Source organism: Cherax quadricarinatus, chromosome 56 (genome assembly GCF_038502225.1).
Source record: "Cherax quadricarinatus isolate ZL_2023a chromosome 56, ASM3850222v1, whole genome shotgun sequence".
NCBI lineage: Eukaryota > Metazoa > Arthropoda > Malacostraca > Decapoda > Parastacidae > Cherax > Cherax quadricarinatus.
Genome location: NC_091347.1, coordinates 4991470 through 5007023, shown reverse-complemented (window position 1 = coordinate 5007023; position 15554 = coordinate 4991470). Strand labels below are relative to the sequence as shown.

The following is a 15554-nucleotide window of genomic DNA, read 5'->3' as shown; positions in this document are numbered from 1 at the left end:
CTCATTACCTTACTCTTTCCTGTATTCACTTTTAATTTTCTTCTTTTGCACACCCTGCCAAATTCATTCACCAATCTCTGCAGCTTCTCTTCAGAATCTCCCAAGAGCACAGTGTCATCAGCAAAGAGCAACTGTGACAACTCCCACTTTATGTGTGATTCTTTATCTTTTAACTCCACGCCTCTTGCCAAGACCCTCGCATTTACTTCTCTTACAACCCCATCTATAAATATATTAAACAACCACAGTGACATCACACATCCTTGTCTAAGGCCTACTTTTACTGGGAAATAATTTCCCTCTTTGCTACATACTCTAACTTGAGCCTCACTATCCTCGTAAAAACTCTTCACTGCTTTCAGTAACCTACCTCCCACACCATACACCTGCAACATCTGCCACATTGCCCCCCTATCCAACCTGTCATACGCCTTTTCCGAATCCATAAATGCCACAAAGACCTCTTTAGCCTTATCTAAATACTGTTCACTTATATGTTTCACTGTAAACACCTGGTCCACACACCCCCTACCTTTCCTAAAGCCTCCTTGTTCATCTGCTATCCTATTCTCCGTCTTACTCTTAATTCTTTCAATAATAACTCTACCATACACTTGACCAGGTATACTCAACAGACTTATCCCCCTATAATTTTTGCACTCTCTTTTGTCCCCTTTGCCTTTATACAAAGGAACTATGCATGCTCGCTGCCAACCCCTAGGTACCTTAGCCTCTTCCATACATTTATTAAATAATTGCACCAACCACTTCAAAACTATATCCCCACCTGCTTTTAACATTTCTATCTTTATCCCATCAATCCCGGCTGCCTTACCCCTTTTCATTTTACCTACTGCCTCACGAACTTCCCCCACACTCACAACTGGCTCTTCCTCACTCCTACAAGATGTTATTCCTCCTTGCCCTATACAGTACACGAAATCACAGCTTCCCTATCTTCATCAACATTTAACAATTCCTCAAAATATTCCCTCCATCTTCCCAATACCTCTAACTCTCCATTTAATAACTCTCCTCTCCTATTTTTAACTGACAAATCCATTTGTTCTCTAGGCTTCCTTAACTTGTTTATCTCACTCCAAAACTTTTTCTTATTTTCAACAAAATTTGTTGATAACATCTCACCCACTCTCTCATTTGCTCTCTTTTTACATTGCCTCACCACTCTCTTAACCTCTCTCTTTTTCTCCATATACTCTTCTCTCCTTGCATCACTTCTACTTTGTAAAAACTTCTCATATGCTAACTTTTTCTCCCTTACTACTCTCTTTACATCATCATTCCATCAATCGCTCCTCTTCCCTCCCGCACCCACTTTCCTGTAACCACAAACTTCTGCTGAACACTCTAACACTACATTTTTAAACCTACCCCATACCTCTTCGACCCCATTGCCTATGCTCTCATTAGCCCATCTATCCTCCAATAGCTGTTTATATCTTACCCTAACTGCCTCCTCTTTTAGTTTATAAACCTTCACACCTCTCTTCCCTGATGCTTCTATTCTCCTTGTATCCCATCTACCTTTTACTCTCAGTGTAGCTACAACTGGGAAGCGATCTGATATATCTGTGGCCCCTCTATAAACATGTACATCCTGAAGTCTACTCAACAGTCTTTTATCTACCAATACATAATCCAACAAACTACTGTCATTTCGCCCTACATCATATCTTGTATACTTATTTATCCTCTTTTTCTTAAAATATGTATTACCTATAACTAAACCCCTTTCTATACAAAGTTCAATCAAAGGGCTCCCATTATCATTTACACCTGGCACCCCAAACTTACCTACCACACCCTCTCTAAAAGTTTCTCCTACTTTAGCATTCAGATCCCCTACCACAATGACTCTCTCACTTGGTTCAAAGGCTCCTATACATTCACTTAACATCTCCCAAAATCTCTCTCTCTCCTCTACATTCCTCTCTTCTCCAGGTGCATACACGCTTATTATGACCCACTTTTCGCATCCAACCTTTACTTTAATCCACATAATTCTTGAATTTACGCATTCATATTCTCTTTTCTCCTTCCATAACTGATACAATACATTTATTCTGTATAATATTTCAGAGCAAGTCTCCACCTACACAGGAGGATGAAGGTCGCCGAGCATCTATTGGAAGTGCTATTGGAGGGTCCATGGGGAGTTTGTGTGACATTGAGATACCTCCTCTAATAACTCAACAGCAGACTGTTCCTAGACAGACTGGCTCTCTCGCCACCCACTCTGACGACCATGCCATCACTCGTATAAAAAATATGAAGATGATCGAGCTTGGAAAATATCGGATAAAACCTTGGTATTTCTCCCCTTATCCACAGGTAGACAGACTTTGATGGTGTTTATGCTCATTATGTCAATTACTAGTTTGATTGCTATTGTGCTACATTGCCAAGCTGCATATGCTTTACCTGTGCAGCTTGGCAATATAATACAGCCTCTCCTCACTTAGCGACATACTCGTTTACCAACGACTCGGACGGGCTCTCTGACCAGTATGCATACCTAAATAATGTATATTAGAGCTAATTTTCTCTATTCTTTTTATTACAGTATACAGTACACTACTATATAAATATTTAAAAATATACCAGAAATGTTATACGTAAATGGTGCAAAGGTTGACACAAACTCTATGCCATTATAATATGCTCCTCACTTAGCGACGAATTCGTTTACCATCGTGGTCCTAGGAGTGGAACTCAGTCGTTAAGTGAGGAGAGGCTGTATTCATTTTTTTTTTTGTATATTTTTAATATTAACCCTTTGACTGTTTACGCCGTATATATATGTTTTACGCGCCACTGTTTCTGACGTATTTATACATATAAATTCTAGCAGCTTCAAATCAAGCGGGAAAGGCCTGGTAGGCCTACATGAGAGAGAATGGGTCTTAGTGGTGGGTGTGCACCCTGTGAAAAAAATCTGGGACTCGGCGGTGCATTGTGGGAAAGCCATCTTGGTAGTCCATTTTCACCATGCCTCGTGGTAAGAAGTACCTCACTCCTCGGCGGATTGGAGGTCTTTTGTTCCCGAGTGATAGCTCTAACAGCGACGAAAGTGTCAGTGACAGTGAATTCCAGGGTTTTCAAGTGAGTGTGACCGAAAAAAGTGCCCAGGGTGACGTAATTAGTGATGAAAACCCAGATGACCCACAACCATCCACCTCTGGTGCTGGGCCGGCTTGTTCACGTTCACGTTCACCTGTACCAGGACGAAAGAGGAAACTATTTGGTCGTGTACAAGACCCAGATGTTAGCAGTGAATGTGATAGTGATAGTGATTTCAAGGTTATTGAAAGCAGTTCTAGTTGTGACAGTGAAGCGACAGTATGTACGACGTAGCATGCGGTCTGGTAGTGTTTTATATGCTGTTCCAAGGGGAAGGAGAAACTCTGGGAGCACATCCCGTGGCCCTACACCACGACCTGATAATGAAGATGACGATATTGTTACGATGGGTATGAATGATGTGAGTGAGGCAGCAGGCAGTGGTGGTGATAGTGATGGTGGCATGACCCATGTGGCACCAGCAGCGGGCCATGCTACTACCCGTGCTGCTGACTCTTCACAACAACAACCAGCCTCACCCAACCCCACACTCCCACAACCTACACAACCACAACCTGCACAACCACAACCTGCACAACCACAACCTGCACAACCACAACCACGTTACAATATCCAGAACCCACCAGCAGACCACATCTGGGATTGGCAAGAAGGTGACGAGTTTGTTCCCAGTCCCCAAGACTTTGATGAAACACAAAGTGGAATAAAGCCATCATGTCCACTTGGGAACAATGCTAGTGAACTGGAATGCTTTGAGTTATTCTTCGATGAACCCCTGATGGACATCATTGTCAGGGAAACCAACACATACTATGAATACACCATGGCAAATACAATTCTCTCACCAAGATCACGGCTACACCAGTGGAAGGAGACAACTGTGTGCAGAGATGTACCTGTTTTTTGCCACAATAATGCTTATGCCACATGTGTATAAGCACACTGTCACCACATACTTGGCAACAGAACGCTTGATTTCAACTCCAGGTTTTAGTGACATTATAGGTGTCAATCGTTTCTTGATACTGTTACGTATGTTACGCTTTTCAGACAAAACCAGGTCTGACAGAAGCGACAGGTTATATAAGATCAGAAATGTGTTTATGTACATAAAACAAAAGTGCAGCATGTATTTTTATCCCTTCAGGAAGCTTGTTGTTGACGAGTCTTTGATTTTGTTCAAAGGAAGACTCATTCAAGCAATATATACCAAGCAAGAGGAAATGCTTTGGTATAAAGTTATTTGTACTGTGTGATTGCAGAAGTGGTCTAGTTTTGGATATCATTGTGTACACTGGCAGTAATACTTTGTGAGATACCATGAAGTTATTGGGTATCTCTGGTGATGTGGTTAGAACAATGATGGAACCATATCTTGGTAAGGGGCATATGTTATTTACTGATAACTGGTACACAAGCCCCTTACTCAGTGATTTCTTGCGAGTGAACTTGACAGACGTGTGTGGCACAGTGCATGGTAATCGTAAACATATGCCAAGGTTCAACGCTGGCACTCGCAGAGGTGAGGTGCAAGCCTTTGCTGCCAATGACATCATGGAATTTCGGTGGCATGACAAACGTGATGTCACATTGTTGACATCAGCTCACCGAAACGAAATGGCACACAGTGGCAGGCACAACAGAGAGACCAATGAACCCATTCTAAAGCCTGCAGCTGTCATGGACTACAACCTCAATATGCACTTAGTGGACAAATGTGACATGCAGATTGGGTTTGCTGATTGTGTACGCAAGAGTTATAAGTGGTACTGTATGTAAAACTTTTTTTCCATCTTGTTGATATCTCCATGCTAAATGTTTATAACATATACAAGTTGAAGACCAACAAAACACCAAAATATGGTGAATTTTGTTTGTCAGTAATCAGACAAATAATCGCAAAGTACCAAGGAGCAACACCTGCAATAGACCAGCGCCCACGAAATTACCAACACACGCCATCTCGTTTGAGGCCTGGTGATCACTACCCCATACAGCTGCCTCCTACTGCTTCCAAGAAAAATGCTCAGAAGAAGTGTTATGTATGTACACATACAAAACGCCCACAAACGCGCAGAGTCACTCGTTTTATGTGTGAGGAGTGTCAAGTGCCACTCTGCATATACCCATGTTTCAAAGAGTTCCACAAGCTGCAGCAGTTCTAGGAACGTGTTCAGTGACTGTACATATGTATATATATTATGGAACAATAGTAATAAACATTGTTTTGTATTGTTTGTTTGTGTAAACAAATTTTATACACAAACTAATAGTGATAAAGTTAGTTCAGTTATTGTGTTGTAAACAATGAGTGTATATTTGAACAATGCACCTTACATTGGTCTCACAGGCCACATAAGTTACTTGGAAAAGAAAAATATTGGAAAATACAAGAAACTTTTGAATTAGAGTAAATAAAAGAATACCGGGTGGGCGGCAGTCGCCGCTGTTGCCGTACGCACCTCACTTTCTGCCAACTTTGCGGCTCTATATCTCGGTAAGTACTGATGGCAAAAAAATTTTTTAGGCTTAAAACACTCATTAAAATAATCCTAACATTTTCATACGAAATTTTTTTTTTTTTTTTTTCGAATATTTTGCGACATAGAATGACAGTTTCAGAAAGGGGCCTGTGACAGTCAAAGGGTTAAATGGTAAGGTTGCCTTATTAGATCTGCCAGAACTGAAAAAAGCTCCTTCATAAGTAAAACTTAGTCATCTATAAAGTTTCCATGCTACATTAAAGTCTCAGTTTGTCACTTCACTTATCTTGTTGCCATTGGCCCTTTTAAAATACTTTAACTCTTTAACTATTATCTTTCTACACACGTACATGTACACATTCAACAAGGTGCTCATCTGTACATGTTATACCTGTCTTTTAAGTGTTTGTCAACTCATGTTTCATATGCTGGCAGTGAAGTGAGTTACACTAGCTGCACCTTGTTTTCCGTCTTTCTCCATGATATTGCAGGGTGGATCATTGAAAGGATCAGGCATACTGAAACATGTAAGCACAATTCATGTCTTTATCATCATCACTACCCAGTTCCTGCTTTCATGGAGTGGGGAAGCACATCATAGATACGTAAATAAGTAATCTGTGAAAGAAAAACATGTTCACCATCACTTTCTCACCTGTCTTCCCAGAAATGCACTTGCATCACAGTTCAAATGATCCAGGACACTGTAACATCCCCACTAATTCTTCAAAGCACAGTCCCTATACTTCCCACCTTTATAACTCAAGTAGAGTTATCTGGTTCCCTAAATCCCTTCATTGATATTAATTTGCTCATACATTACCAGGAATGAATAGAAAAGTATAGAAAAATAGGGTAATCAATATAAAGAGTGGAACCCACCACACATTGCACTTCATAATGCAATCTTTATTTACAAAAATATATAGTGTACTCTGTTGTACACCCGCCTTGCCATGGGTTTGAAACCCGCCCATTCTGTGAATTGTTGACAATCTTAAGATTTCACAAGTCATGAATAACAGCTTTGAAGGTACAGTACTTGAGTGAGCTTGCCACAGCCATGTTGGTGTGAGATTCAGCCGTAGAAACCTGCATTTGTGGTCACAGAGGTGGTCCATGTCAACCTTCCTGGTGCAGAAATGCACCTGGTTGGGCAAATCCTGTTAGGCCAACATGGTTAGTGCACTGGCCTGCTAGTTTTAGTACTGTCTTGGCATGGGCTCAAATCCTACCCAATACTTTTTTTCTTTTTGCCTGAAAATATTTGAAATATTTGAAAAGGCATAATTTTATAGCTGTATAGTATCATATTTTTAGGGCGAAATATTACATGGTCTTAGGGTCATTTGTTGGGTAGAAGGGCTGTGACGACCCTAGGACATTGTACCAGACCGGTGATCTGCGCATGAGTGTTATGCTGGTGATTTTGTGCAGCTCTTAACTGTTTAAACACAACTGAGAAGCCCTAGGGCCATTGCAAAATAATTTATTTTGTAATTGTTTAATCAAAATCTGGGTGGTTGTTTTCCACCTTGTTTACTATAATTATTTACCTTAGTAATTATTAATGTATTTAACCTTTAATCTAAGACCCTTAAATTTAATGCTTACTTCTGGGTTGTGCAAAAATATTTTAAGATATTGTAGAGCAGGGGTAGCAGACTTATGGCACACATGCCCAAGAAGGCATCCACAAAAAAAAAAAAATTGTTGGCACTTGGCATGTACTGCCACCCCAAGATTTTTTTTTATTTTGACCATCTCACTGCAAGTCCAGAGTACATTTCAAATTTTTCACTCAAAATTTTTTTTTGTTGATTTTAATGTCAAAACTTACAGGAGAAAGGCAAAACTACAGAATAAAAAAAATCCTCAATATTTCCCCTTCCCTGGAAGCAGGAAAAATAGAGTTAGTAATAATGATTGTTGAACTTGAAGTGTACCTTGATGATGGGGTACTGCCTTGATGATGCTGAAGAACTCTTAATCTGAGGAATTGGAACTATCATATTTTTATCATTACTCATTACTGGTACCTTTCATTCCCCAGATGATGAATGCTTGCTACAAGTTTAGCTCAGCCCAGTGAATTTAATAAATAATGGTCATTCAGTGTATCTAATGGTTTAATTGTCTCAATGTTTTGTGTCTGAAAATCAGTTGAATTTCCAGGCTTCGTAATTTATGTTATGCTGTATACTGTTCATTAACCCTTAAACTGTCCAAACGTAGATCTACGTTTTTTCATCATTTGAAAGTATGCAAAAAAACGTACATTTTTTTTTTATTTTTTTTTTTACATTTGAAAGCGTGTAAAAAAACTTTGATCTACGTTTTTTTTGTTATATTTGAAAATATGTAAAAAACGTAGATCTACTTTTGAAGCATTATGCATGTGAACGTAGATCTATGTTTGGACAGTTTAAGGGTTAATAATGCCTGTTACGCTTTGTAAATTATATACGTTTGATTATCTTCTCTTCTGAACAGGAAATAACAAATTTGGATTGTATCTACATATGCGAATTCTGTTTGAAGTACCGCAAAAGTCGGAAGTGCCTAGAAAGACACCTTGTAAGTCACTGCAATGCATTATTTTCCTACCAGTATTTAGCTCATTTTCCAACCTTCACTAAACGAGAGATTAACAACTAACCAATGAGATGCATTCCAGAATTTTGTTGGTGACTAAGAGTGTTTGGCATTCAGTTTATTTTCCTGAATAAAATGTAATCAGAAACAAGAGAAAGAATTACAGGAAAATAGTCTGTTGAATATACCTGATAAAATGTATAGTGTAATTATTATTCAAAGAGTTTAGGGAAAGATAAACATTAGTATTGCAGAGTAACAAGGAGAATTTAGGAAGGAAAAGCGACTGTGAATCAAGTGTTTGTGTTAAATTATACAAGTTGCAAATGCTTAGACGAAGGTATCTAGATATGTTAAATTTATGAATTTTGTAAAGGCATATGATTGGATGGACAAGGGAGTGATGTAGCAAGTGTTGCTAATATGTGGTAGACACACAAATAACCCGCACATAGAAGAGAGGAGCTTACGACGATGTTTCGGTCCGACTTGGACTATTTACAAAGTCACACTAATGAAAAGGAGAGCAGGATGGGCAATTATAGGCAGGAGGTGGTAGTAGTAGTAGTAGTGGTAGTAGTGGAGGTGGAAGGAAGTATTAGTGGGGAGATAGTAAGAGTAGGAGGGGCCAGTCAAATACTACTAAGAAAGAAGAGCACTGCAAGGGAGCTAGGTGCCCACGGAGGGTAAGAGCAAGAACACCGAAGGGGGGAAGAAACAAATAAATAAATAAAGAAGGAACAAATACACAGGGCAGAAGAAAGACAACCCAAAGGAGAAAAAGGAAAGAGGAAAGGGGAAGAGGGAGAAGAAGAAAAAAAAAAAGGAGGAATCAGGTGAGGTCACGAGTGTTCTGAAGTTTGGAGCATTTTACATTGTAGTGGGAGAGGAAGGCATCTACAGAGCCGAAGTCGGTACTAAGATTCATACAAGGAAAGTTGTGTATTAGGGAGGATTCAACCAGATGGTGGCTGTTAAAGTTGGAAGTAGGGAAGACAGTTTTAGCAGAAGACCAGTCAATAGGATGGCTGTGATCTCTGACATGACAGAAAAGAGCATTGTTAGTGTCAGCAAGCCTAACACTATTTTTGTGTTCCCTAAGTCTGTCAGAAAGAGATCGACCAGTTTCTCAAAAGTGTTGAAGAGGACAGGAGGAACAAGAAATAGAGTAGACACCAGGAGCACCTGTAGAAGGAGGAGAGGTATGAACGAGATTAGTGCGAAGAGTGTTAGTCTTCTCACTAATCTTGTTCATACCTTTCCTCCCTCTACAGATGCTCCTGATGTCTACTCTATTTCTTGTTCCTCCTGTCCTCTTCAATACTTTGGAGAAACTGGCCGATCTCTTTCTGACAGACTTAGGGAGCACAAAAATAGTGTTAGGCTTGCAGACACTAACAATGCTCTTTTCTGTCACGTCAGAGATCACAGCCATCCTATTGACTGATCTTCTGCTAAAACTGTCTTCCCTACTTCCAACCTTAATAGTCGCCGTCTGGTTGAATCCTCCCTAATACACAACTTTCCTTGTATGAATCTTAGTCCTGGCTTCATCTCTGTAGATGCCTTCCTCTCCCACTACATTGTAAAATGCTCCAAACTTCAGAACACTCGTAACCTCACCTGATTTCTCCTTTTTTTTTCTTCTTCTCTCTCTTCCCCTTTCCTCTTTCCTTTTTCTCCTTTGGGTTGTCTTTCTTCTGCCCTGTGTATTTGTTCCTTCTTTATTTATTTATTTGTTTTTCTCCCCTCGGTGTTCTTGCTCTTACCCTCTGTGGGCACCTATCTCCCATGCAGTGCTCCTCTTTCTTAGTATTTGACTGGCCCCTCCTTCTCTTACTACCTCCCCACTACTACCACTACTACTACTACTACTACCAGCTCCTGCCTATATATACCCATCCTGCTCTCCTTTTCATTAGTGTGACTTTGTAAATGGTCCAAGTTGGACCAAAACATCGTTGTAAGCTCCTCTCTTCTATGTGCGCGTTATTTGTGTATCGTTCCAGTCACGGTATTGTGCTTTTTTTTTTTTTTTTTTTTTTTTTTTTGTTATTTATATGTGGTAGGTTATTAACCCCTTAACTGTCCAAATGTAGATCTACGTTCTCTTGCCCAGCGCTCCAAATATTTTGAAAAAAAAAATAATTTTTTTTTTTTAAATAAAGAGGACATTTTTTTACATAATGTAAAAAAAAATTTAGTCAGTAGGTACAGAGATATAAGGCTGCAAAGTCAGCACTTGTTGCTCACATGACAGCAACATGAAGCGCTGCTGCCTGCAGAAGTGTTGCCTATATACTTTTTTTTCTCATTTTTTTTTTTTTTTATTTATTTTTATTTATATTCAGGGTAATATTTAGATAATATTGGCAGTTTGGAGGGATATGTTGTGTATCTTTATATGTGTATGCTTCTAAACTGTTGTATTCTGAGCACCTCTGCAAAAACAGTGACAATGTGCGAGTGTGGTGAAAGTGTTGAATGATGATGAAAGTATTTTCTTTTTGGGGATTTTCTTTCTTTTTTGGGTCACCCTGCCTCGGTGGGAGATGGCCGACTTGTTGAAAAAAAAAAAATTTAGTGAAGGGATTCAGGGAAACCAGTTATTTTTATATAGCCGGTCTTGAGTCCTGGAAATGGGAAGTACAATGCCTGCACTCTAAAGGAGGGGTTTGGGATATTGGCAGTTTGGAGGGATATATTGTGTATTTTTATACGTATATGCTTCTAAACTGTTGTATTCTGAGCACCTCTGCAAAAACAGTGATTATGTGTGAGTGAGGTGAACGTGTTGAATGATGATGAAAGTATTTTCTTCTTGGGGATTTTCTTTCTTTTTGGGTCACCCTGCCTCGGTGGGAGACGGCCGACTTGTTAAAAAAAAAAATTTCTGATAATTACAGTTTGTAGTAGTTTTTGTGATTTCATATCCAGTCTTTGTTCTGACACTAATATTGGGTACTGAAATTGTACTCAAATAGTCACAAACACAGTGACAGGTGAACATTTTCACCTACCTTAGTCACCTTTTTTTTTTTTTTTATTTAACATGTCGGCCGTCTCCCACCGAGGCAGGATGACCCCCAAAAAAAAAAAAATTCCCAAAAACAAAATACTTTCATCATCATTCAACACTTTTATCTCACTCACACATAATCACTGTTTTTGCACTGTTTTTGTCTAGATATATATACATAGTGTTTATAGGTTCCACCAGTGTTTTGGACATGTGGGAGTATATAATAATAATAATAATAATAATAATAATAAGTTTCCTTGAAGCATGGTGTAAAACGAGTGTCTCTCCACTGCTGACAGTGCAGTGACATTTGATGAATGTGCACTACCTTGGCTTTATTTGTTTTCACTATTACACATAAACATCTCTGTCTGTCCATCTGTCTGTCTGTCTGTCTAGCTGTTTATCTCTGTCTCTGCTTATGTCTTTGTGTCTGTCTCTGTCTCTCTGCTTGTCTCTCTTTCTGTCTCGGAGAGAGAGGGAGCAACTTGTGAACAAACAGGTATTACACACGATGCAGAGTATTCACGTCTGATTCCTGAACAAGTGAAAATGTGTATTACTTGCCAGTCATGCTTATTATGCATTATATCTACAAGCACAGTATAGCACTTTGTCTGGATTTTTTGGGTTATCCTAGGTAATTTATACTATGTATAATTGTATTTATGTGTACCTATGAGATAGAGACAGAGATAGACAGAGACAGACAAATACAGAAAGACAGACAGAGATAGACAGAGCCAATCAGCCAGCCATGCAGCCGCTGGCCAGCCAGCAGGCCAGTCAGCCTGCCGAACATGTGTTACATGTTTCAGAATTGTTTCTTTTTACTTAGGGCATAGGTTATAGGACATTCTGGCAGGATGTCTACCAGTGGTACCCAAGTTGAAAGGGTGTTACACAAATGTTGCACATGGGTTTTTATCAAGTTTTTTGATATTTTCTTGACCACTTGTGGCCACATTCACCTCAAAGCCACTAAACTCAGGGTCATCATCACTTTCCTCTTAAAAGGGGAGTGTTAATACAACATGACATCAGTGAATCCCTGGTGTTTGCTGCGCTGTTTGCTCTAGCTGGCACTCAATTGAACTGGAGCTCTCACAAGGTACTAAGTGGTACCAGATTTTTTTTAATACTGCGCACACTGACTGTTAAGACGCATTCTATGCTGACCAGGCATCTCAGGCCAATCATGCCAATTTTGGAAGCAGGAAAAATAAAACGTAGATCTACGTTTGGAGCGCTAGTGGTAAGAATGTAGATCTATGTTTGGACAGTTAATGGGTTAAGCTGAATGCCAGGTTAATAACCAAGTAAGTACATTGGTATTTTGTATCTATTTATTTTATATGACAGTAGTTTGTTGGATTATGTATTGGTAGATAAAAAGACTGTTGAGTAGACTTCAGGATGTACATGTTTATAGAGGGGCCACAGATATATCAGATCACTTTCTAGTTGTAGCTACACTGAGAGTAAAAGGTAGATGGGATACAAGGAGAATAGAAGCATCAGGGAAGAGAGAGGTGAAGGTTTATAAACTAAAAGAGGAGGCAGTTAGGGTAAGATATAAACAGCTATTGGAGGATAGATGGGCTAATGAGAGCATAGGCAATGGGGTCGAAGAGGTATGGGGTAGGTTTAAAAATGTAGTGTTAGAGTGTTCAGCAGAAGTTTGTGGTTACAGGAAAGTGGGTGCAGGAGGGAAGAGGAGCGATTGATGGAATGATGATGTAAAGAGAGTAGTAAGGGAGAAAAAGTTAGCATATGAGAAGTTTTTACAAAGTAGAAGTGATGCAAGGAGGGAAGAGTATATGGAGAAAAAGAGAGAGGTTAAGAGAGTGGTGAAGCAATGTAAAAAGAGAGCAAATGAGAGAGTGGGTGAGATGTTATCAACAAATTTTGTTGAAAATAAGAAAAAGTTTTGGAGTGAGATTAACAAGTTAAGAAAGCCTAGAGAACAAATGGATTTGTCAGTTAAAAATAGGAGAGGAGAGTTATTAAATGGAGAGTTAGAAGTATTGGGAAGATGGAGGGAATATTTTGAGGAATTGTTAAATGTTGATGAAGATAGGGAAGCTGTGATTTCGTGTATAGGGCAAGGAGGAATAACATCTTGTAGGAGTGAGGAAGAGCCAGTTGTGAGTGTGGGGGAAGTTCGTGAGGCAGTAGGTAAAATGAAAGGGGGTAAGGCAGCCGGGATTGATGGGATAAAGATAGAAATGTTAAAAGCAGGTGGGGATATAGTTTTGGAGTGGTTGGTGCAATTATTTAATAAATGTATGGAAGAGGGTAAGGTACCTAGGGATTGGCAGAGAGCATGCATAGTTCCTTTGTATAAAGGCAAAGGGGATAAAAGAGAGTGCAAAAATTATAGGGGGATAAGTCTGTTGAGTGTACCTGGTAAAGTGTATGGTAGAGTTATAATTGAAAGAATTAAGAGTAAGACGGAGAATAGGATAGCAGATGAACAAGGAGGCTTTAGGAAAGGTAGGGGGTGTGTGGACCAGGTGTTTACAGTGAAACATATAAGTGAACAGTATTTAGATAAGGCTAAAGAGGTCTTTGTGGCATTTATGGATTTGGAAAAGGCGTATGACAGGGTGGATAGGGGGGCAATGTGGCAGATGTTGCAAGTGTATGGTGTAGGAGGTAGGTTACTGAAAGCAGTGAAGAGTTTTTACGAGGATAGTGAGGCTCAAGTTAGAGTATGTAGGAAAGAGGGAAATTTTTTCCCAGTAAAAGTAGGCCTTAGACAAGGATGTGTGATGTCACCGTGGTTGTTTAATATATTTATAGATGGGGTTGTAAGAGAAGTAAATGCGAGGGTCTTGGCAAGAGGCGTGGAGTTAAAAGATAAAGAATCACACACAAAGTGGGAGTTGTCACAGCTGCTGTTTGCTGATGACACTGTGCTCTTGGGAGATTCTGAAGAGAAGCTGCAGAGATTGGTGGATGAATTTGGTAGGGTGTGCAAAAGAAGAAAATTAAAGGTGAATACAGGAAAGAGTAAGGTTATGAGGATAACAAAAAGATTAGGTGATGAAAGATTGAATATCAGATTGGAGGGAGAGAGTATGGAGGAGGTGAACGTATTCAGATATTTGGGAGTGGACGTGTCAGCGGATGGGTCTATGAAAGATGAGGTGAATCATAGAATTGATGAGGGAAAAAGAGTGAGTGGTGCACTTAGGAGTCTGTGGAGACAAAGAACTTTGTCCTTGGAGGCAAAGAGGGGAATGTATGAGAGTATAGTTTTACCAACGCTCTTATATGGGTGTGAAGCGTGGGTGATGAATGTTGCAGCGAGGAGAAGGCTGGAGGCAGTGGAGATGTCATGTCTGAGGGCAATGTGTGGTGTGAATATAATGCAGAGAATTCGTAGTTTGGAACTTAGGAGGAGGTTGCGGGATTACCAAAACTGTTGTCCAGAGGGCTGAGGAAGGGTTGTTGAGGTGGTTCGGACATGTAGAGAGAATGGAGCGAAACAGAATGACTTCAAGAGTGTATCAGTCTGTAGTGGAAGGAAGGCGGGGTAGGGGTCGGCCTAGGAAGGGTTGGAGGGAGGGGGTAAAGGAGGTTTTGTGTGCGAGGGGCTTGGACTTCCAGCAGGCATGCGTGAGCGTGTTTGATAGGAGTGAATGGAGACAAATGGTTTTTAATACTTGACGTGCTGTTGGAGTGTGAGCAAAGTAACATTTATGAAAGGATTCAGGGAAACCGGCAGGCCGGACTTGAGTCCTGGAGATGGGAAGTACAGTGCCTGCACTCTGAAGGAGGGGTGTTAATGTTGCAGTTTAAAAACTGTAGTGTAAAGCACCCTTCTGGCAAGACAGTGATGGAGTGAATGATGGTGAAAGTTTTTCTTTTTCGGGCCACCCTGCCTTGGTGGGAATCGGCCAGTGTGATAATAAAAAAAAAAATCTTATTTTATACGTATTGACGTTTTGATAATGATATGTGGATTTTTTTATTATTTTTTGGGAGAAGCTGTTTGATCATTTAGTGTATTTTTTATATAGTATATTTAATCATATATACTTATGCATGGTACAGATATCTTCAGTGAAGTGATTTACTGAACTAGCTATGTGTAGTAGATTCATGTTTGTTTTGTGGAGATTTTCAGATTTGATAAACATGTTAGTTTATGTGAGTAGAGGTAGCCTGTTCTGTTGTGATCACAACTTTGTTGTTTAATATCATGACTGTTTCTGGGGTGATGACTCTTGTTTATGTTATTATTTGCCATTGAAAAAGCTAAGCATCTCTGGTAATATATTGAGGTTTTATGGGCGAGGGGCTTGAACTTCCAGCAAGCGTGCATGAGCATGTTAGGTAGGAGT

The 15554-nt window shown here is 39.7% G+C and overlaps 1 protein-coding gene across 1 annotated transcript in view; it reads left to right on the top strand.

Annotated features, from left to right (window-relative positions):
- Positions 1–15554, top strand: part of LOC128700668 (Histone acetyltransferase Tip60) — a 92968-nt gene that overhangs the window by 36406 nt on the left and 41008 nt on the right. The window contains exons 5-6 of the mRNA XM_070096979.1: positions 2101–2352; positions 8079–8162. Coding sequence (XP_069953080.1) covers positions 2101–2352; positions 8079–8162 — 336 coding nt within the window. The remainder of the gene's footprint in view (positions 1–2100; positions 2353–8078; positions 8163–15554) is intronic.